Source organism: Schistocerca americana, chromosome 3 (genome assembly GCF_021461395.2).
Source record: "Schistocerca americana isolate TAMUIC-IGC-003095 chromosome 3, iqSchAmer2.1, whole genome shotgun sequence".
Lineage (NCBI taxonomy): Eukaryota > Metazoa > Arthropoda > Insecta > Orthoptera > Acrididae > Schistocerca > Schistocerca americana.
The window spans coordinates 694,557,306-694,581,020 of record NC_060121.1 but is presented as its reverse complement, the minus strand read 5'-3'; the positions used below and the strand labels follow the sequence as shown (position 1 = coordinate 694,581,020).

Genomic DNA, 23,715 nt, shown 5'->3' with positions numbered 1-23,715 from the left:
GTGGCAGTAAAATTGTTCTGTAGTTAGCATCAGATGACGGTCCTCTAAATTTCTGCAATAGTCCTGGTGAAACAAGCACTGACTTTCCTCCAGGGATCCTCATTTGAGTTCATGATGCATCTGCATAATACTTGTGCGCTGATTGAACCTACGTGTAAGAAATCTACCAGCCTGCCTCTGAAGTGCTTCAATGGTTGGTTGGTTGGGGGAAGGAGACCAGACAGCGTGGTCATCGGTCTCATCAGATTAGGGAAGGATTGGGAAGGAAGTCGGCCGTGCCCTTTCAGAGGAACCATCCCGGCATTTGCCTGGAGTGATTTAGGGAAATCACGGAAAACCTAAATCAGGATGGCCGGACGCGGGATTGAACCGTCGTCCTCCCGAATGCGAGTCCAGTGTCTAACCACTGCGCCACCCCGCTCGGTGAAGTGCTTCAATGTCTCCCATTAATTATAGTTGGTGGTGAGTTTAAAGTAACCTAGATATTTTGGCAGAAATACATTTTCAAATCCAGAGGTATGCATAAAACATCATCTGAAATTATGCTAAATGCTTCTCTGAAAATTGTTTCGAGCATTTGGTTCATGTGTCCACATGAATAGTAAATGATTGTGAAAAAATACTTGATCTGTTAACAACAGATAAACCTGAGCTTATAATGGTTGTTTGGTTGAGTTGAGGAGAGGACCAAACAGCGAGGTCATCGGTCCCATCCATTTAGGGAATGACGGGGAAGGAAATTGGCCATGCCCTTTAAAAGGAACCATCCCGGCATTTGCCTGAAACAATTTAGGGAAATCATGGGAAACCTGAATCAGGATGGCCGGATGCAGGTTCGAACTGTCGTCCTCCTGAATGCAAGTCCAGTGTGCTAACCACTGTGCCACCTCCCTCGATGCTGAAAATGGATACAGGAATTAGTGAACACAGGGTTCTCATAGCGATATTGAATATTTTTAACCTCCAAATCCTCCAAAAATAAATGAAAAGTTTGCCTATTCACAAAAGTGGATGAAAATTCACTTGATGCCTTCCTGGGAAACAATCTGCAGTCCTTCCAAATTAACAATGTAATTGTAGATCAGATGTGGCTTGAATTCAGAGAATTAGTATTGACAGAAATTGAGAGAATTATACCAGATAAATTAAAAATAATGGAGCTGATCGCCCATGGTACACAAAATGGGTCAGAACACTGTTGCAGAAACAACAAAAAAAGCATACCAATTTGAAATGAATGCAAAATCTCCAAGATTGGCGATCTTTTACAGAAGCTCAAAATTTAGGGCGGACTCCAGTGCGAGATGCTTATAACAGTTTCCACAATGAAACTTTGTCTCGTAATCTGGCAGAAAATCCAAAGAGATTCTCGTCACATGTAAAGTATGATAGCGGCAAGATACAGTCAGTGCCTTCTCTGCACAGTAGCAGTGGAAATACTACTGACGACATTACTGCCAAAGCAGAGTTACTAAATGCAGCCTTCCAAAACTCCTTCACCAAAGAAAATGAAGTAAATATTCCAGAATTTGAATCAAGAACAGCTGCAAGCATGAGTAACTTAGAAGTAGATATCCTCAGAGTAGCTAAGCAACTTAAATCACTTAATAAAAGCAAGTCTTCCAGCCCAAACTGTGTACCAATGAGGTTCCTTTCAGAGTGTGCTGATGCAATAGGTCCATACTTAACAATCATATACAACTGTTTGCTCAATGAAAGATCTGTACCCAAAGACTGGAAAGTTGCGGAAGTCACACCAATGTTCAAGAAAGTAAATAGGAGTAATCCTCTATGTTATGGGCCCATATCATTAACCGTGATAAGCAGCAGGATTTTGAAGCATATATTGTGTTTGAACAGCCGGCCGAAGTGGCCGTGCGGTTAAAGGCGCTGCAGTCTGGAACCGCAAGACCGCTACGGTCGCAGGTTCGAATCCTGCCTCGGGCATGGATGTTTGTGATGTCCTTAGGTTAGTTAGGTTTAACTAGTTCTAAGTTCTAGGGGACTAATGACCTCAGCAGTTGAGTCCCATAGTGCTCAGAGCCATTTGCACCATTTTTTGTGTTTGAACACTATGAATTATCTCAAAGAGAATGGTCTATTGACAAACAGTCAACACGGATTTAGAAAACATCAGTCTTGTGAAACACAACTAGCTCTTTATACACACACAAGTATTAAGTGCTATTGACAAGGGATTTCAAACTGATTCTGTATTTCTAGATTTTCAGGAGGCTTTTGACACTGTACCACACAAGTGGCTTGTAGTGAAATTGCATTCTTATGGAATATCATCTCAGTTATGTGACTGGATTCATGATTTTCTGTCAGAGAGGTCACATTTCGTAGTAACTGACAGAAAGTCATTGAGTAAAACAGAAGTGATTTCTGATGTTCCCCAAGATAGTGTTAAAGGCCCTTTGCTGTTTCTTATGTATATAAATTATTTAGGAGACAATCTCAGCGGCCGTCTTAGGTTGTTTGCTTATGATGCTGTTATCACCTAGTAAAGTCATCAGAAGATCAAAACAAATTGCAAATCAGTTTCGAAAAGATATTTGTTTGGTGTGAAAATTGGCAATTGACTCTAATTAATGAAAAGTGTGAGGTAATCCACATGAGTCCTAAAAGGAATCCATTAAACTTTGATTACATGATAAGTTAGTCAAATCCAAAGGCTGCAAATTCAACTAAATACTTAGGAATCATAATTATGAAAAACTTAAATTGGAAAGAACTCATAGAAAGTGTTGGAGGAAACCAAACCAAAGACTGAAAGCAAACCAAAGACTAAGTTATATTGGCAGAACACTTAGAAAATGTAACAGATCCACTATACTTGTCCATTCTCTTTTGGAATACTGCTGCGCAGTCTGTGATCCTTACCAGATATCGTTAACGGAGTACATCGTTATTGGGTTTGGGGTGGACATAATTAAAACAAAGGCGTTTTTGTTGCGGCAGAATCTTCTCACGAAATTTCAATCACCAATTTTCTTCCAGAAATGCGAAAACATTTTGTTGATGCCGACCTACACAGGGAGAAATGATAATCCTAATAAAGTAAGGGAAATCAGAGCTCAGAAGGTGGATCAATGAACCCTCTGCCAGGCACTTAAGTGTGCTCTGCATTGTGTCCAAGTATGTAGATGTAGATGTAATCTGATCTGTTTGGGATCCCAAACATGTGAGCAGCACTCAAGAATGGGTGGCACTGTCCATTTGCTTTATGGATGAGCTACACTTTCCCAAAATTCTCCCAATAAAATGAAGTCAAGCATTTACTTCCCTACTACCAGCATGACATCTCATTCTATTTCATATTGCTTTGCGTCATTATGCCTAGATATTTAATTGATGTGACTCTGTCAAGCAGCACCCTACTAATGCTGTATCTGAACGTTACAGTATTGTTTTCCACACTCATCTGCATTAACTTACATTTTTATGCATTTAGAGCAAGCTGCCATTAATTAACAACTAGAAATTCCATCTAAGTCTTCTTGCATACTCCACAGTCACTCATGACGACACCTTTTTGTACACCACGGCATCATCAACAAAGAACCTTATATTGCTGCTTATCTTGTCCTATACATATATAAATTCCACAGACTAGCTATTTAAAAAATGTTGTTCCCATTGGTCACTGTGTGTCCCCTTCACATACCAGCTTCACATTTCTACATGCCCCCAACTTGAGTTAGTTTTTAAGTTTAACCATTCTTAAGTAAATATGGAATGTAGTCAAATTAAATCATGATTCAGAAGGAATTAGATTAGGAAATGATACCCTAAAAGTAATAGATCAGCTTTACTATTTGGGCAGCAAAATAAATGACGATGGCCAAAGAAGAGAGGATATAAACTGCTGACGGTATGGCACAGAAGCATTTCTGAAAAAAAAAAAAAGGAATTTCGTAATGGTTGATATAAATTTAAGTTATGGGAAGCCTTTGCAGAATGTATTTGCATGGAGTGTAGCCTTGTACAGATGTGAAATAGGACAATGTGTAGTCCAGACAAGAAGAGACTACATACTTTTGAAATGTACACGGACAGGAAAAAATTGTAACACCAAGAAGAAATTGTACAACATAACTGAAAGTTAGTAGGTATGTTTCTACATCAGAAGGATGATGTCTGTTCCAATTTTGCACCAGTCATGTAAGAGTGTCGCTAGTAGCTAGTAGTACCACTATGAAGATGCAGATCAGGTTTGCTTTATATACACTCTATAACAATTGCGAGTGTTAGTAACATTTATATTGGCTGTAGGGATAGTCAAGAATGCCTTTAAGGCAACAAAAATGCCATTATCAGCACCTCTCTGGGTTTGGATAAGGTTGTGTTCTAGGACTACGAGAGGCTGGATGTTCTGTCTGCGATACTGCAGGAAGACTTGGCAGGAATGTAGCTACTCTACACGATTGCTGGCAGTGGTGGTAGTGAGAACGTACGGTCACTAGAAGACCAGGCTCTGGATGGCCATGTGGCAGTACCAGTAGTGAAGACCATCTTGTTGGTGTACGGTTTTGGCACATCGTACTGCATCTGCAGCAGAAATTTGAGTAGCAGTTGGCACTACAGGACAGAGAATACCATTACAAATTGGTTACTTCAAGGACAGCACTGAGCCAGATGCACTGTAGCGTGCATTCCACTGACCCCAAACCACCGGCATTTGCGACTTCAGTGGTGTCAAGTGAGAGCTCATTGGAGGGCAGGGTGAAGGTCTGCGGTGTTTTCTGATGAAAGCCTGTTCTGCCTCAGTGCCAGTGATGGCTGTGTTTTGCTTCAAAAGAGGCCTCTTGAGGACCTGCAACCAACCTGGACCTACACCTGGAGTTGCGGTCTGGGGTGCAATTTTGCATGACAGCAGGAGCACTCCCATGGTTATCCCACAGCCCCGGAATGCAAATTTGTCGACCTGTTGTGCTACCATTCACGAACAGCATTCCAGCATGTTTTCCAACAGGATAACACTCCCTCAAATACCACTATTCTAACCCAACAGCTCTACAGAGTGTTGACGTGTTGTCTTGGCATGCTCAGTCATCAGATCTGTCTCCAGTTGAGCACATGTGGGACATCATTGGATGACTATTCCAGCATCATTCACAAATAGCATTAACCATCCCTTTATTGACTGCCCAAGTGCGACAGGCATGGAACTCCATCCCACAAACTGACAGCTGGCACCTGTGTTACACAATGCATGCGTGTTTGCATGCGTGTGTTCAGCATTCTGGCAGTTACATCGGTTGTTAATGTATGAAGCAACATTTCACATTTGCAGTGGCTTATCTCGCACCTGTGATCTTGCAGTGTTAATCATTTAAATATGTTACCTAGAAAAATGTATTCCTGAAATTTCATTACCCCAGATTAATTATTTTTGAGTGACACTGCAAACATTTGAGTGCAATAACTTTTATTTTATCGTTATACAATCCAAATTTTGGCCTTACGCAATTTTCAAGCAAAAAAAGTTATTTAAGTGTCAAGGACTTGTATTTCATAGTAGTCTGATGTCTTTTGACATTTAAATAAGTTTTTCTTCTTGAAAATAGCCTAAGACCAAATCTGGATTGTACAACAGTGGTTCATGGAAAGAGGAAGCTGCCTGGTAGAATTTTGCACAGAGCATAACTTAATCATAGCTAACACTTAGTTTAAGAATCATGGAAGAAGGTTGTATATGTGGAAGAGGCCTGGAGACACTGGTAGGTTTCAGATAGATTATATAATGGTAAGACAGAGATTTAGGAGCCAGGTTTTAAATTGTAAGACATTTCCAGAGGCAGATGTGGACCCTGACCACAATTTATTGGTTATGAATTGTAGACTAAAACTCAAGAAACTGCAAAAAGTTAGGAACTTAAGGAGATGGGACCTGGATAAACTGAAAGAACCGGAGGTGATAGAAAGTTTCAGAGAGCGCATTAGAGGACATGTGACAAGAACAGGGGAAAGAGATACAGTAGAAGAAGAATAGGTAGTTTTGAGAGATAAAATAGTGAAGGCAGCGAGGATCAAGTAGGTCAAAAGACTAGGGCTAGTAGAAATTCTTGGGTATCAGAAGAGATATTGAATTTAATCGATGAAAGGAGAAAATATAAAAATGCAGTAAATGAAGCAGGCGAAAAGGAATACAAACGCCTCAATAATGAGATTGACAGGAAGTGGAAAATGCCTAAGCAAGGATGGCTACCAGACAAATGTAAGGAGGTAGAGCGATGTATCACTAGGGGTAAGATAGATACTGCTTACAGGAAGATTAAAGAGAGATTAAAGAGACGTTTGGAGAAAAGAGAACCACCTGTATGAATATCAAGAGCTCAGATGGAAAACCAGTCCTAAGCAAAGACGAGAAAGCTTCGATGGAAGGAATATATAGAGGGTCCGTACAAGGGCAATGTACTTGAGAGCAATATTATGGAAATGGTAGAGGACGTAGATGAAGATGAGATGGGAGAGATGACACTGCATGAAGAATTTGACAGAGCACCGAAAGACCTAACTCAAAAAAGGCCCCTGGAGTGGACAACATACCATTAGAGCTACTGATAGCCTTGGGAGAGCCAGCCGTGACAAAACTCTACCATCTGGTGAGCAAGATGTAAGAGAAAGGCAAAATACCCTCAGACTTCAAGAAAAATATGGTAATTCCAATCCCAAAGAAAGCAGGTGTCAACAGGTGTGAAAATTACCGAACTATCAGTTTAATAAGTCATGGCTGCAAAATACTAACATGAGGTCTTTACAGACAAATGGAAAAAATGGTAAAGTTGACCTCAGAGGAAGATCAGTTTGGATTCTGTAGAAATGTTGGAACATGTGAGGCAATACTGACCCTACGACTTACCTTAGAAGATATGAGAGTCGTTCAAAAATTAAAGAGACAAATTGGTCTGGGGGAAAAAACTGTTAGTAGGGCAAGTTTGGTACTTTTAGGGCTTTAAGTTGGCACCATTGGGATGAGCCCTGATCAGCTGGTACATCAACATTGTTTTGTTTATAACCCCAAAAATACATTTCAAGATGACAAGGCCACTTGAAACATTCACATTAGTTGAACAACGTTCTGTTATTGGTTTTTTACTTGCTGAAGGTGAGAAACCAGTGAATATATACTGTAGGATGTCTATAAAGTTTGTGGTGAAGATTGTATGAATCGTGCAAAGTTTTACGAGTGGGTAGAGCAGTTCAAAAATGGTCGCAACTCGGTGACTGATGAACACCATTCTGGCCCACAAGTTGCAGTTTCAACTCCCTCACTTGAAAGTCAAACTGATGGCATTATTCATGCCGACCCTGTGTGACTGAGGAAATTATAGTTGATATGGTTCAAGTTATTACTGGTACAGTTCCTAACATTATCTGTAACAAGCTGAAGTACTGCAAAACATGTAGAACATAGGTCCCAAAGGAGTTGACATTCCTACGCAAGGAAACAAGGTTGAGAGTGTGCGCAGAGCAAAAGAAATGTTATGAAAGAGAAGGTGAGCAGCTCCTCAATGAAATTTTAACTTGAGATGAAACTTGGGTTCATTATTATGAGCCAGAATAAAAAAGAAAGCATGGAGTAGAAGCACACCAACTCACCTGTCAAAATCCAAGTATCAGCAGGAAAAGTCATGGTGATGGTGTTTTGGTATGCTTAAGGTCCAGTTTTTTGTCTTGAAGAGCAGCATACAATGAACAGCCAATACTACTCACATTTGCTTTTAAACAAGGTGAAGCCAGCCATGAGAGAGAGATGACGTGAATCTCAGAGGAGAGGTGTGACTCTCCAGCAAGACAATGCATGCCCTCATATTGCTCAACTAACCAGTGAAATCATCAACTAAATGGGCTGGGAAGTACTATCTCATTCCTGATTTAACACTTAGTGATTTTAAGTTGTTTTGTGCACTGAAGGGGGCATTATGTGGGAAGAGTTTCCAGGATAACGAGGATGTGACAAGGTTTGTGGGAAATTGGTTCAAACATCAAGATAAAGAGTTTTTTGCAGCTGGAACAAAAAAGGTTGTAGCCCATTGGAACAAGTGAATAATGTTCAAGGGGATTACATTGAGAAGTAGAAAGTGTATTATTTAATAAAAATAAAAGATTTTGTCCACACCAATTTTTCTCTTTAATTATTGAATGACCCTGGTAGATTTCTGTTATTTGTAGACTTAGAGAAAGCTTTTGACAATGTTGACTGGAATACTCTCTTTAAAATTCTGAGGGTGGCAGGGGTAAAATACAGGGAGCGAGAGGCTATTTACAATTTGTACAGAAACCAGAAGGTAGTTACAAGAGTACAGGGGGATGAAAGAGAAGCAGTGCTTGAGAAGGGAGTGAGAAAATGTATTGACCAAGCATCAAAGGAAACAAAGAAAAATTTGGAGTAGGAATTAAAATCCCTGGAGAAGAAATAGAAACTTTGTGGTTTGCTGATGACATTGTAATTCTGTCAGAGACAGCAAAGGACCTAGAAGAGCAGTTAAATGGAATGAACAGTGCCTTGAAAGGAGGATATAAGATGAACGTCAACAAAAGATAAACAAGGATAATGGAATGTAGTCAAATCAGGTAATGCTGAGGGGATTAGATTAGGAAATGAGACACTTAAAGTAGTAAAGGAGTTTTGCTATTTGGGGAGCAAAATAACTGATGATGGTCGAAGTAGAGAGGATATAAAATGTCGACTGGCTATGGCAAGGAAAGCATTTCTGAAGAAGAGAAATTTGTTAACATCGAGTATAGATTTAAGTATCAGGAAGTCATTTCTGAAAGTATTTGTATGGAGTGTAGCCATGTATGGGAGTGAAACATGGACGATAAATAGTTTAGACAAGAAGAGAATAGAAGCTTTTGAAATGTGGTGCTACAGAAGAATGCTGAAGATTAGATGGGTAGATCACGGAGGTACTGAATAGAATTGGGAGAAGATGAAATTGTATTACAACCGTACTAAAAGAAGGGACTGGTTGGTAGGACATTTTCTGAGGCATCAAGGGATCACCAATTTAGTATGGAGGGAATTGTGGAGGGTAAAAAATGTAGACGTAGACCAAGAGATGAATACACTAAGCAGATTCAAAAGGATGTAGGTTGCAGTAGTTACTCGGAGATGAAGAAGCTTATGCAGGACAGAGTAGCATGGAGAACTGCATCAAACCAGTCTCTGGACTGAAAACCACCACCACCACCACCACAACAACAACAACAACAATAAAATAAAAGTTATTACAGTCAAACGGTGGTAGCATAATTCAAAAAATTTACAATGAGTGTTGCTCCAGCCAAAATAAATAATATTTTTTTTTTTCTGTCAGTGTATATGGTGTTACAAAGGAGTACTGAAGATTAGACATATCCAAACTCTGCAAATCACTTTGAAAAACATGGCAGAAGGCACTACATATTATACCTTTTATTAGGGCTGCTTGCTGTTCCAGTTACATATGGAGTGCGGGAGAATTACTATATACACACCTCTGTGTGTGCTGTAATTAAGCTAGTCTTTTCTTCACTATCTTTAGAGGAGCAATACATAGGTGGTTGTAGATATTCCTACATTCTTCATTTAAAGTTGGTTCTTAAAACTTTATTAGTATGGGAAAGTTTTGTGTCAATCTTCAGGTATCTGCCAGTTCAGTTTCTTCAGCATCCCAGTGACACTCCTCATGGATCAAAAGAATCTATGATCATTCGAGCTGCTCTTCTCTGTATACATTCAAAATCCCATGTTAGTCTTATTCATTACAGATCCCAAATATTTGTGCATTATTCTAGGAAGAGTCACACAATTTATTGTAAGCAATCTTTGTTGCAAACTGATTGCATTTCCCTAGTATTTTACCAATGAACCAAAGTCTGCCACCATCTATACCTACAACCGAGCCTACACCATAGCCCCATTTAATAGCACTACAGATTGTTACACCCACATATTTGTATGAATTGACTGATTCCAATTGTGACTTGTTGATATTGTTGCCATAGGAACTGTGTTTTTTTTTCTTTTTTTTTTTTTTTTTTTTTTTTTTATTTTGCGAACTGCACAATTTTAAATTTTTGAAAAAATTAATTAGGAGGTACTTAACCAAATTTGGGAAAAAAAGAGATTTTTGATGCAATTTCACAAAAAGGAGGGATTGGTTGTAGGACATCCTGAGCCAACAAGGAATCATCAATTTCATAGTAAAGATAAGTCTAGAGGGTAATAATTATAGAAGGATAACAAGGCTCAAGAACAGTAAGCAAGTTGATAAGGATGTAGGTTATAGTAGTTTGCCCCTTTGTCCTCACATGGTTCGACTATGGCAGCATAGTGTATGGATCAGCTAGGCTTTCTCATTTAAAGATGTTGAATGCTGTCCATCATGCAGGAATTAGGCTGGTCACAGGTGCCTAGAACTAGTCTAATTCCTAGCCTCTGTGCAGATCCTGGTGAGCCACTTCTTAGCATTTGGTGAGAACTTCTCATGATGAGCCATCTCTGACTGTCATGTTGTCAGTGTTTGAGCTGAACATTGCAATCAGTGGAGGTTTAGTGGTCACAGGACTGCTAATGTCTTTTCAATTCATGTGAAGATTCTTTGGTGTAGCAGACATACCAGTTCTCAAGTGGGGATGGCACAGATCCCCTCCCTGAGTGATTGACAGGCCCAATATCATAAAGGCAGGAAGTGACAGCATTGCACCTCAACTCTGTAAAATAATGAACCAATCATTTGATGAGGGCTGGTTTCCAGACAGACTGAAATATGCTGAAGTCTGTCCAATGTACAAAAAGGGAAAACAAGATGATTTAGTAAATTTCCGCCCAGTGTCTATACTCCCAGTTTTCTCTAAAATAGTTGAATGAATAGTATGTAATCAATTAGAAAAGTACAATAAGGACGGTAATATTATTCTCAATAACCAATATGGGTTTAGGAAGGGACGAAACACTTACAAGCTGTAAATGAACTAATCTCCAAAGTAAGTAAATGCCTTGACAACAAATAAAGTGTATCTGGTATTTTTTGTGACCTCTCAAAGGCGTTTGACACAGTAAACCATAAGCTACTGCTCCAAAAATTGGGTACCTATGGCTTCCATGGAAAATCTATAAGATGGTTTTCATCTTATCTCAAAAACAGATACCAAAGGGTGATGATACATCAAAAGGGAGAGAAAACTTGCTCTAGCTGGAAAGAAATGCAAGTAGGCATGCCCCAGGGCTCGATATTAGGACCACTTCTGTTCTTATATTACATAAATGATATGCCTAGCAAAGTAAATACAGATACAATACTTTATGCAGATGACTCAACTGCTGTAGTCTGCTGCAAAAACACTGACGAATTAGTAAGGACCACGAAACAAACTCTACAAGAACTTGAAAAATGGATGAAAGATAATGCAATGAAATTATATCTTGAAAAAACCCAAATCATACACTTCAAGACCAAACAAACTACTGAATGTCTATCACAAATAGAATATTCAGGTAAAGAACTGACCACAGTTGATTCTGTAAAATTTCTTGGGTTAACTTTAAATAAAAACTTGCAATGGACCGACCATGTGGACAGTTTACTGAAGAGAATAAATAGTTTAGTTTATGCAATGAGGGTACTACACAAAGTAACGAATTTAACAGTGAAGAAAACTGTATACCACGTGCATTTCATAACACTTAAAAGAAATGGAATAATATTTTGGGATGCTGAAAAAACAAACCTCCTTCGAATCTTCAAACTAAAAAAAAAAAAAAAAAAAAAAAATCAGAGCAATGACAGGAACCAGGACTTCATGACAATCCCTTCCATCTTCATATATGAAATACTTCTCTTTGAACGGAAAAACTCACATCTGTTTGAAGGAAATACATTCACACATGCCTATGAAACTAGACATAAATTGAAATTAGAAATCCTTGGGTAACAGAAGAAATATAGAATTTAATTGATGAAAGGAGAAAATATAAAAATGCAGTAAATGTAGAAGGCAAAAAGGAATACAAACGTCTCAAAAATGAGATCGACAGGAAGTGCAAAATGACTAAGCAGGGATGGCTAGAGGACAAATGCAAGGATGTAGAGGCTTATCTCACTAGGGGTCAGATAGATACTGCCTACACGAAAATTAAAAAGACTTTTGGAGAAAAGAGAACCACTTGTATGAATATCAAGAGCTCAGATGGAAACCCAGTTCTAAGCAAAGAAGGGAAAGCAGAAAGGTGGAAGGAGTATATAGAGGGTCTAATCAAGGGCGATGTACTTGAGGACAATATTTTAGAAAGGAAAGAGGATGTAGATGAAGATGATATGGGAGATATGATACTGCGTGAAGAGTTCCACAGAGCACTGAAAGACCTGAGTCGAAACAAAGCCCCGAAGGGAAAGCAGAAAGGTGGAAGGAGTATATAGAGGGTCTAATCAAGGGCGATGTACTTGAGGACAATATTTTGGAAAGGAAAGAGGATGTAGGTGAAGATGATATGGGAGATATAATACTGCGTGAGGAGTTCGACAGAGAACTGAAAGACCTGAGTCAAAACAAAGCCCCGGGAGTAGACAACATTCCATTAGAACTACTGACAGCCTTGGGAGAGCCAGTCCTGACAAAACTCTACCATCTGCTGAGCAAGATGTATGAGAAAGGCGAAGTACCCTCAGACTTCAAGAAGAATATAATAATTCCAATCCCAAAGAAAGCAGGTGTTGACAGATGTGAAAATTACCGAACTATTCAGTTTAATAAGTCATGGCTGCAAAATACTAACACGAATTCTTTGCAGATGAATGGAAAAACTAGTAGAAGCAGACCACGGGGAAGATCAGTTTGGATTCCGTAGAAATATCGGAACACGTGAGGCAATACTGACCCTACGACTTATCTTAGAAGCTAGATTAAAGAAAGGCAAACCTACGTTTCTAGCATTTGTAGACTTAGAGAAAGCTTTTAATAATGTTGACTGGAATACTCTCTTTCAAATTCTGAAGGTGGCAGGGGTAAAATACAGGGAGCGAAAAGCTATTTACAATTTGTACAGAAACCAGATGGCAGTTATGAGAGTTGAGGGACATGAAATGGAAGCAGTGGTTGGGAAGGGAGTGAGACAGGGTTGTAGCCTCTCCCCGATGCTATTCAATCTGTATATTGAGCAAGCGGTGAAGGAAACAAAAGAAAAATTCGAAGTAGGTATTAAAATCCATGGAGAAGAAATAAAAACTTTGAGGTTTGTCGATGACATTGTAATTCTGTCAGAGACAGCAAAGGACTTGGAAGAGCAGTTGAAAGGAATGGACAGTGTCTTGAAAGGAGGATATAAGATGAACATCAACAAAAGCAAAATGAGGATAATGGAATGTAGTCGAATTAAGTTGGGTGATGCTGAGGGAATTAGATTAGGAAATGAGACACTTAAAGTAGTAAAGGAGTTTTGCTATTTGGGGAGCAAAATAACTGATGATGGTCGAAGTAGAGAGGATATAAAATGTAGACTGGCAATGGCAAGAAAAGCATTTCTGAAGAAGAGAAATTTGTTAACATCGAGTATAGATTTAAGTGTCAGGAAGTCGTTTCTGAAAGTATTTGTATGGAGTATAGCCATGTATGAAAGTGAAACATGGACGATAAATATTTTGGACAAGAAGAGAATAGAATCTTTCGAAATGTGGTGCTACAGAAGAATGCTGAAGATTAGATGGGTAGATCACATAACTAATGAGGAAGTGTTGAATTAGGATTGGGGAGAAGAGAAGTTTGTGGCACAACTTGACTAGAAGAAGGGATAGGTTGGTAGGACATGTTCTGAGGCATCAAGGGATCACCAGTTTAGTATTGGAGGGCAGTGTGGAGGGTAAAAATCGTAGAGGGAGACCAAGAGACGAATACACTAAGCAGATTCAGAAGGATGTAGTTTGCAGTATGTACTGGGAGATGAAGCAGCTTGCACAGTATAGAGTAGCATGGAGAGCCGCATCTAACCAGTCTCAGGACTGAAGACCACAACAACAACAACATAAAATACTGTAACAACTTAGGTTAAAGACTGACGAGTCACCAATGTTCTCAATCGAATGATTGTATAAAAACATGTTATGTGTCAATAAAGTGTCTTATCTTATATTATCTTATCTTGGGCATGGCAGAGTAGAACAAGCTCTCCATTCTGCATTTAGTTATAGAATGAGATTTTAATGACATTTTGTAGTATCCAGAGCACATGGTGGTTTTTACTGATGGATGAAGCAAATGAACAATGTTGGGTGTTCTGTTATCTTCCCACATGTTGCCATTAAACTCCGCCGGCCAAGCAACTTTTAATGTACTATGCAGAGCTGTGGATGGTCAAGATCGCACTGGGGCATATGAGACTTCTTGGTAGAGGGAAGTTTCTTGCCTGCACTGACTCTCATCAAGTTCTGCAGGCTATTCAGCCAATTTTCATAGCAGATAGGACAGTTCAAACTGTCTGTGACACTATCCACATCCTGCACATGCAGAAGAAACAGGTTGCCTTCTACTGGGTCCCTGGAGTCATGAGTATTGAAGGGGAATGGAGAAGCCGACAGAGCAATGAAAACAGAGTGCTGGGAAAATACAACAGTTCAGGTCACTTACAGGCTGTCGTGTCACGGGTGAGTGTTTGCTTAGTGGGAAAGGCAGTGACTGGAAGTGGATAACAAAAAGCTGCTGTTGGTCAAACCAACTGTTCAGCCATGGGACACTTCTTTTGAAATAATCTAGGGACAAAGTGATCCTCACTTAATTTCGCACTGCCCACTGCTTTTTGATGCATGCATATCTCTTGCTGTTAGAAGATCCACCGGAATGCAGTGTTTACTACATCATACTCACAGTACACCTTGTTTTAACATCCTATGTGTTGTATACAGATAGGAGGGAAGCCTTTGGTCTACCGAGGGACTTACCCTCCATTTTAGGTGATGACAGAACAGTGGCAGAACAATTGTTGACACCTTGTGTGGCATCAGGACTCCCGCCAAGTTTAAATGCACAGAGAGTTTAATGTGTATTTAGTGGCTACCTCATTCTTTTATTCCCATGAACAGTTAACTTTCTTACTGACTCCCACTGTTTTATTAATTCTTTTAACTTGTGACAGCATTATGACTAGGTCTACTGGGACTTCCATGTGCCATTTCTATTGCTGTGGGTATCATTATATGATCTTTGCTTTTTGTTTTAACAAAAATACTCCTTGTTCATCAGTATTGCGATCTTTTGCAAGGGCACTGATGACCAGGATGTTTAGCACCCAGCAATTTTAAATTCATCCATCCATACATTTACATACATTCTGTGTGAGCATCATTGTTGCTTGTCAACATTGCTCAAAGGAGGTGCTGTATGCTTATTGCGGAGTCTGGTATATAAATGAAAATAATCAGTTTTTGGAAATATAATATAATTGAATGGATAAAAAATATATCCACTAAGTTATGTCAAGAGAAAGCACATAGAAAAGTTATGGAAACGTACAAGCCAGTGGCTCCATCTTGTTGTTCGACACTTCCACCGGAAGGAGGAGCCACTGGCTATGAAGGTTTGCACATTTCAATAATTTTTTTGTATATTTTCACCTGCTGCTGCTTGGTGAGTAAATTTTTTAACTGTTCGATTGTAGTATATTACTTGAATTTGTTACAGCTGCAAATTAAAGGGACAAAATCTTAAAACAAAGTAAAAATAAAGGTAGTTTTAATAAGGTTGATATGAACAGAAAGAAGGCTTTTTTTATTGTATGTATTTGAGTGGGGTTTGCTCTGTTGGACCTAGTGGTAATGTGCTTCTTATGAGCAGCTGCCTTAACCACTTTGGCCATCCAGACATGGTCCCTAATCAACTCAAATTTCCAAGTTACTGCATGGTCCAGCACAAATTTTCAACTTTTGCCATTGCACTACCACAATCCCTAGCCACTCATCCTTTCCCTTTCCTTCTCTTTCCCCTTCCTACATTTCATGTTTACAGTTTGGTATTGTGTGACAAATTTTAGTTAGCAGTAGTAAATATTCTGTTCGAAAATACAAAAGAAGAGGTTACTTGTCAAAGAGACTGGGAAGACAGTAAAATACCAGTTAATTACGTATTTGTTAAACAGAGATTTAAAAACAATTGACATGGTGAAAAGTATTAATGGTATTGATCAGGTTATAAATGTAATAACAGTGAAGAGTACAGCGAACTTAATGAAAATATAAGCCCTAATAAAGGCAAATGAATGAAGGGTTTAAAGACAGTTATCAGTTTGAAGCTTCTTTTAAACATGAATTTGAAACTGGTAGAGACTAAAGTTACAATGCTTAGCAATAGACTGCAAGGCAACCTAGTGGATGATGAATGGCTAATCATTTTGAGTGAAGAAATTAGAGACAACAAATAAAGTGCAGCTATAAGAAACAGCAATAAAGGAGTAGTTGCACTCAGTAGTGGTAAGAGGGTGCCTGATTCTGCAACTGTATGTTCAGTTAAAAAGTGGCTCCAGTTGCTAATAAGAACTTTATTAAGGCCGCATGACAGTTTTAGGCCTTTTCAGGTGTGCCTGAAAGTTATGCTGTAGAGAAGCATCATCAAACAACATAACTTTCAGATACACTTGAAAATGGTCTAATATAAGAGCCAATACCGATCGGATGTGCTTAGTGAAATTTTTACTACAACTGAAGCAGCTTTTCATTAATTATCAATGAAATTATTTTTACCAGTTAGTAAGACTTTATATTTAATAATTTTTAAAATGTTGTTGTTGTGGTCCTCAGTCCAAAGACTGGTTTGATGCAACTCTCCATGCTAGTCTATCCTGTGCTAGCCTCTTCATATCCGAGTAGCTACTACATCTGTCTGAATCTGATTATTGTATTCATCTCTCGGTCTCCCTCTATGATTTTTATCCCCACATTCCCCTCTAGTACTTAACTTGTGATCCCTTGATGACTCAGAGTGTGTCTTATCAGCCGATCCCTTCTTCTAGTCAGGTTGTACCACAATTTTTTCTTCTCTCCAATTCTATTCAATACCCCTTCATTAGTTACATAATCTACCCACGTAATCTTCAGCATTCTTCTGTAGCACCACATTTCAAAAGCTTCTATTCTCTTCTTGTCTAAACTTTTTATCATCCATGTTTCACTTCCATACATGGCTACACTCCATACAAATACTTTCATGAAAGACTTCCTGACACTTAAATCTGTTCTCGATGTTAACAAATTTCTCTTCTTCAGAAACACTTTTCTTGCCATTGCTAGTCTACATTTTATATCCTTCCTACTTTAATTACCATCAGTTACTTTGCTCCCCAAATAGCAAAACTCATCTACAACTTTAAGTGCCTCATTTTCTAATCTAATTCCCTCAGCATTACCTGATTTATTTTGACTAGATTCCATTATCCTCATTTTGCTTTTGTCGATGTTCATCTTATATCTCTTTTCAAGTCACTGTCCATTCCATTCAACTGCTCTTCCAGGTCCTTTGATGTCTCTGACAGAATTACAGACGCATCTACAAACCTCAAAGTTATCATATTAACAGAATCTTCTGTCGGTTCTTGGTAGAACAACATTATAATAATAAATGAAAAGCACCAGTTTGCTTTTGTTCTACAACATTATTTTTATTGCTAACCGGTTTTAGGCTTACAAGGCCATCTTCAGACATTTACTGAGTATTATCACCAAAGAAGTTAAATGTTAGCAGACAACATTGGAAGAGAAGTAACACATCTAGAGTGAAGTAGAAACATACAGTGAGTAACATCTTTGCAATGAAATAGTAAAAACTGAACAGTACATAAATAACAATGGAGTTGACAGGAAAACCTTCAGCACAAAATAGGAATGGCATGCCTACATAACAGTTTCTGTTAATAAACAAAACTAATAAAATAAGATAAAATTAGTACTAGACAAGGCTGCATCAATAGGTATGAAACATGGGGAGTGATACACAACCAATTAAAAAAGAAGAGACAGTTGTCAAATATTCTGTATTTACATTGACAACTGTCTCTTCTTTTTTAATTGGTTGTGTATCACTCTCCATGTTTCATACCTCTTGATGCAGCCTTGTCTGGTACTAATTTTATCTTATTTTATTAGCTTTGTTTATTAATAGAAACTGTTATGTAGGCATGTCATTCCTATTTTGTGCTAAAGGTTTTCCTGTCAACTCCATTGTTATTTATGTACTGTTCAGTTTTTACTATTTCATTGCAAAGATGTTACTCACTGTATGTTTCTACTTCACTCTAGATGTGTTACTTCTCTTCCAGTGTTGTCTGCTAACATTTAACTTCTTTGGTGATAATACTCAGTTAATGTCTGAAGATGGCCTTGTAAGCCTAAAACCGGTTAGCAATAAAAATAATATTGTAGAACAAAAGCAAACTGGTGCTTTTCATTTATTACTCAAAGTTATCATTTCTTCCCCCTGGAGTTTAATACCTAGTCCAAATTTTTCTTTTGTTTCCTTTACTGCTAGCTCAATATACAAACCGAATAACATTGGGGATAGGCTACAACCCTTTCGCACTCCCTTCTTAACTGCTTCCCTTTCATGCCCATTGATTCTTATAACTGCCATCTGAATTCTTTACAAATTGTAAATAACCTTTTGCTCCTTGTATTTTATCCCTGCTACCTTTAGAATTTGAAAGAGAGTATTCCAGTCAACATTGTCAAAATATTTCTATAAGTCTATATAAACACAGATTTTCCTTGCCTTAAGCTGTCTTCTGTGAGAAGTCATAGGGTCAGTATTGCTTCATGTGTTCCTACATTTCTCCGGAATCCTAACAGATGTTCGTCAACATCAGCTTACACGATGCTAAGGTCTTGAAGTCTGAGTGTATTACGCCTGTCTCATATGTTTTGCTCACCAGATGGAAGAGTTTTGTCATGGCTGGCTCTCCCAAGTGTATCAGTAGCTCTAACGCAATGTTGTCTACTCCCAGGACCTTGTTTTGACTTAAGTCTTTCAGTGCATTGTCAAATTCTTCTCGCAGTATCATATCTCCCATTTCTTCTGTAAAGGATTTGTGTTTGTATTTTGCGGCCATGATTTATCAAACTGATAGTTCAGTAAATTTCACACCTGTCAGCACCTGGTTTCTTTGGAATTGGAATTATTATATTCTTCTTGAAGTCTGAGTGTATTACGCCTGTCTCATATGTTTTGCTCACCAGATGGAAGAGTTTTGTCATGGCTGGCTCTCCCAAGTGTATCAGTAGCTCTAACGCAATGTTGTCTACTCCCAGGACCTTGTTTTGACTTAAGTCTTTCAGTGCATTGTCAAATTCTTCTCGCAGTATCATATCTCCCAATTCTTCTTTGTCTATGTCCTCTTCCATTTCCGTAACATTGCCCTGAAGTACTTTGCCCTTGCTTAGACCCTCTATATACTGCTTCCACCTTTGTGCTTTCCATTCTTTGCTTGGGACTGATTTTCCATCCAAGCATCTCTACAGGTGATTCGTTCTCTTTTCTACAAAGGTCTCATTAATTTTTCTGTAGGCAGCATCTTTCTTACCCTTAGTGTTATATGCTTCTACATTCTTACATTTGTCCTCTAGTCATTCCCGCTTAGCCGTTTTGCACTTCCTGTCGATCTCATTTTTAGGTTATATAGCCTTTTGCCTACTTCATTTATTGCATTTTTATGTTTTCTCATTTCATCAATTAAATTCAATATCTCTTGTGTTCCACAAGGATTTCTACTCACCCTCATCTTTCTACCTACTTGATTCTCTGCTGTCCTTACTATTTCACCTCTCAAAGCTACCCATTCTTCTTCTACTCTATTCCTTTCTCCTGTTCTTGTCAATCATTCACTAATGCTTCGTCTGAAACTCCCTACAACCTCTGGGTCTTTCAGTTTATCAAGGTCCCATCTCCTGGAATCACGCCTTTCTGCAGTTTCTTCAGTTTTAATCCGCAGTTCATAATGAATAAATTGTGGTCAGAGGAAATGTCTTATAAATTTTAAAAGAAGGCAAATTAATTGTATGAAAACTGAAGTCTTCTCGTTTTTATTGATGTAGAGAGAAACTGTTTCCTGAACCAGTCATTCGGAACATGGTGTACCAGGTCCTCCAAGGACTTGCTTTTATGCATAGGCATGGATTTTTTCACCGTGACATGAAACCAGAAAATTTGCTTTGCATGGGACCTGAACTGATTAAAATAGCTGATTTTGGTTTAGCCAGAGAAATAAGGTCTCGTCCACCTTACACAGACTATGTATCAACTAGATGGTAAGTTTCTTTCAATCATATTAAACAAGTTTAGTTCTTTGCTTGTAATTTGTTGACTGTTTCAATCAATAGTATGAATAAGTTGAGGTGATTATTTTAAATCTGATTAGTTCATATTGTTTACAGCAACTCTCTATTGGTGACATTATTAAATAATTTTTCTACAATGCAATTTGTGGCATACCTTACAGGTACCGTGCACCAGAGGTCTTGCTGCATTCCACAAACTATAGCAGTCCAATTGACATTTGGGCTGTTGGCTGCATTATGGCTGAACTATATACGTTTCGCCCATTATTTCCAGGAAACAGTGAAATTGATGAAATATTTAGAATTTGTTCCATCCTTGGCACTCCAGATAAGGTACAAAGTTACAGTATTGAAAGTGCTGCTGTTGGTTATAGAACTGCTCTATTGGTTCCACTTAAATTTTGAAAATGGTGGATATTAAGTAGGACATTTTTACTGAAGGTTTGAAAAACGGTGGGGAGGTTTGACAACGTGTAGACTATCCTAGAATGTTCACAAAAGATATTTGAGGAGACTTAGTGAGAGATGTGCAAGAACAGTTACAGAGAGTCCCTGGCATTAAGACTATTACAATTTGTTCAGTGTAATCAAGTTATTTGTTTGAAATGTGTATCACTGTTGTTTGGGACTTATGATAAGATATGGATTCTTGCAGGAGATTTAGAAACATGTTAGAACTTTAATTTATGTTACTGGCTCATTCCATACCGTAGTGAGAGATCACAATTATGAACCATCGAACCTGTAAGTAATTAAACTGACTGAGTTTTTTAGGACAGCCTGGTTCACTGAAGTATTACAGTGTTTACATCTCCCCACTTTCACTGAAATAGACCATTATTAAACAATGGAAACTCCAGGTTGGAATATCAACAATATTAGGAAAAGATATCAATATAATGGAAGGAAACATTCCACGTGGGAAAAATTATATATAAAAACAAAGATGAGGTGACTTACCGAACAAAAGCGCTGGCAGGTCGATAGACACACAAACAAACACAAACATACACACAAAATTCAAGCTTTCGCAACAAACTGTTGCCTCATCAGGAAAGAGGGAAGGAGAGGGGAAGACGAAAGGAAGTGGGTTTTAAGGGAGAGGGTAAGGAGTCATTCCAATCCCGGGAGCGGAAAGACTTACCTTAGGGGGAAAAAAGGACAGGTATACACTCGCACACACGCACATATCCATCCACACATACAGACACAAGCAGACATATTTAGAGACAAAGAGTTTGGGCAGAGATGTCAGTCGAGGCAGAAGTGTAGAGGCAAAGAAGTTGTTGAAAGACAGGTGAGGTATGAGTGGCGGCAACTTGAAATTAGCGGATGACCAGCAACAAACTGTCCATTCGCATGAATGGACACAGGCAGACAGTGTTTGTTGGTAATGAGGATCACCCTGTGGCTAAACATGCCTTGGTGCACAGCCAGCACATCTTGGCACAGTGTTACACCGTCCGTGTTATCTGGATACTTCCCACCAACACCAACCTATCCGAACTCCGGAGATGGGAACTTGCCCTTCAGTATATCCTCTCTTCTCGTCATCCGCCAGGCCTCAATCTCCGCTAATTTCAAGTTGCCGCCACTCATACCTCACCTGTCTTTCAACAACTTCTTTGCCTCTACACTTCTGCCTCGACTGACATCTCTGCCCAAACTCTTTGTCTCTAAATATGTCTGCTTGTGTCTGTATGTGTGGATGGATATGTGCGTGTGTGCGAGTGTATACCTGTCCTTTTTTCCCCCTAAGGTAAGTCTTTCCGCTCCCGGGATTGGAATGACTCCTTACCCTCTCCCTTAAAACCCACTTCCTTTCGTCTTCCCCTCTCCTTCCCTCTTTCCTGATGAGGCAACAGTTTGTTGCGAAAGCTTGAATTTTGTGTGTATGTTTGTGTTTGTTTGTGTGTCTATCGACCTGCCAGCGCTTTTGTTCGGTAAGTCACCTCATCTTTGTTTTTATATATAATATTAGGAAAAGAATACCGTATTTACGCGAATCTTGTGCCCACTTTTTTTACCATGTGAAATACTAAAAATTGGGGTGCACATAAGATTTGATGGTGCATTAGATTTGAGTACAAACTTGAATTGTTCACCGTTATTTCTTACCCCTTGTGATCTGGAGTAGTAAAACATTTATTTAACTCTAGAGAAAATATAGGTATGGTATCTGTGAATTAAAGAGAGAAGATGTAAATTGGGTAAGAAGTTATCAAGTTAAAAGAGCTGGTAATGTGTTTTCATTATGCAATGGAAGGCAAGCAGAGAAGAATATTGTATGAAGCTACTTTCAAGTGTAAAGTAATTTAAAGTAATTCTTTATGCTGAAAAACATGCTAACAGAAGGGCAGGAAGAGAGTTCAATGTAGCTGAGATTAATGTTCACTTATGGAAGAAACAGAAATTGAGATTATTTGCAACTACCACTACTAGAAAGAAATTCACTGGACCTCACAAAGGAAGACATCCTGACATTGAAGTAAATGTTTTGGAATTCGTCTGAGAAAGGAGGAACAATGTGCAACATGTGACCAGTGACACCATAGTAAAAAAAGCAGAAGAAGTGGCTGCAGCTCTTAATATTCCGAAGCAAGATTTTAAGGCTAGCCAGGGATGGATTGATTGCTTTATGAAACAAGTGGGCTTATCTCTGTGATGCTGTACAATATGCCAAAAGCTTCCACAGGATTTTGAGAAGAAACTTCAAGAATTTCAGCAGTATGTTATCACACTCCGGAAATTTTTTGATGGGCCAAATAGGCAACACTGATGAGACTCCAGTTTGGTTTGATATGCCATGTAATTACACAATTGATGAGAAGGGTACAAAAGAAGTTACCATCAAAACATCTGGGTGTGAAAAACTGTGCATAACAGTAATGCTGGCAATCACAGCTGATGGGAAAAACTTCCCCCTTGTTTAATCTTCAAGCAAAAAACTAGCCCCAAGACTCCGAAAGCTGTTCCCTAATGACGTCAGTCTTCGGAATCAAGAGAGGGGATAGATGACTGAAACTTTGATGCTTGACTGGCTCTGAAACGTGTAGGAACTACATCCTGGTGGACTTTCCAAGCAACCATCAATGATTTGTCTTGATGCATTTTGTGGTCATCTCAATGACAATGTAAAAAAGAAGATCCACAGCTTACCCAGTGATCTTGTTATTATTCCTGGAGGAATGACTTCTGTATTACAACCCCTGGATGTCAGTATTAATAAACCTTTCAAAGTTTACATTCAGGAACAGTACGAAAAAATGTTTTTGTGAGCCAAATCAAAACTGACACTGTCAGGAAAAATTAAACGTGCTGCACCCTACAGTATTGCGTACTTGGTTTTAGCTGCTTGAAAACGCATCGAAGCACCAATGATTGTAAAATCATTCAAGAAATGCTGTATTTCAAA

General features: G+C 38.7%; 1 protein-coding gene across 4 annotated transcripts in view; it reads left to right on the top strand.

Annotated features, from left to right (window-relative positions):
- The window catches only part of LOC124607339 (serine/threonine-protein kinase MAK), a 271,551-nt gene that overhangs the window by 71,276 nt on the left and 176,560 nt on the right, over positions 1 to 23,715 (top strand). For all 4 annotated transcript variants that reach the window (XM_047139644.1, XM_047139645.1, XM_047139646.1 and 1 more), the window contains exons 5-6: positions 20,058 to 20,270; positions 20,462 to 20,633. In XM_047139644.1, the coding sequence (XP_046995600.1) occupies positions 20,058 to 20,270; positions 20,462 to 20,633 (385 nt within the window). The remainder of the gene's footprint in view (positions 1 to 20,057; positions 20,271 to 20,461; positions 20,634 to 23,715) is intronic.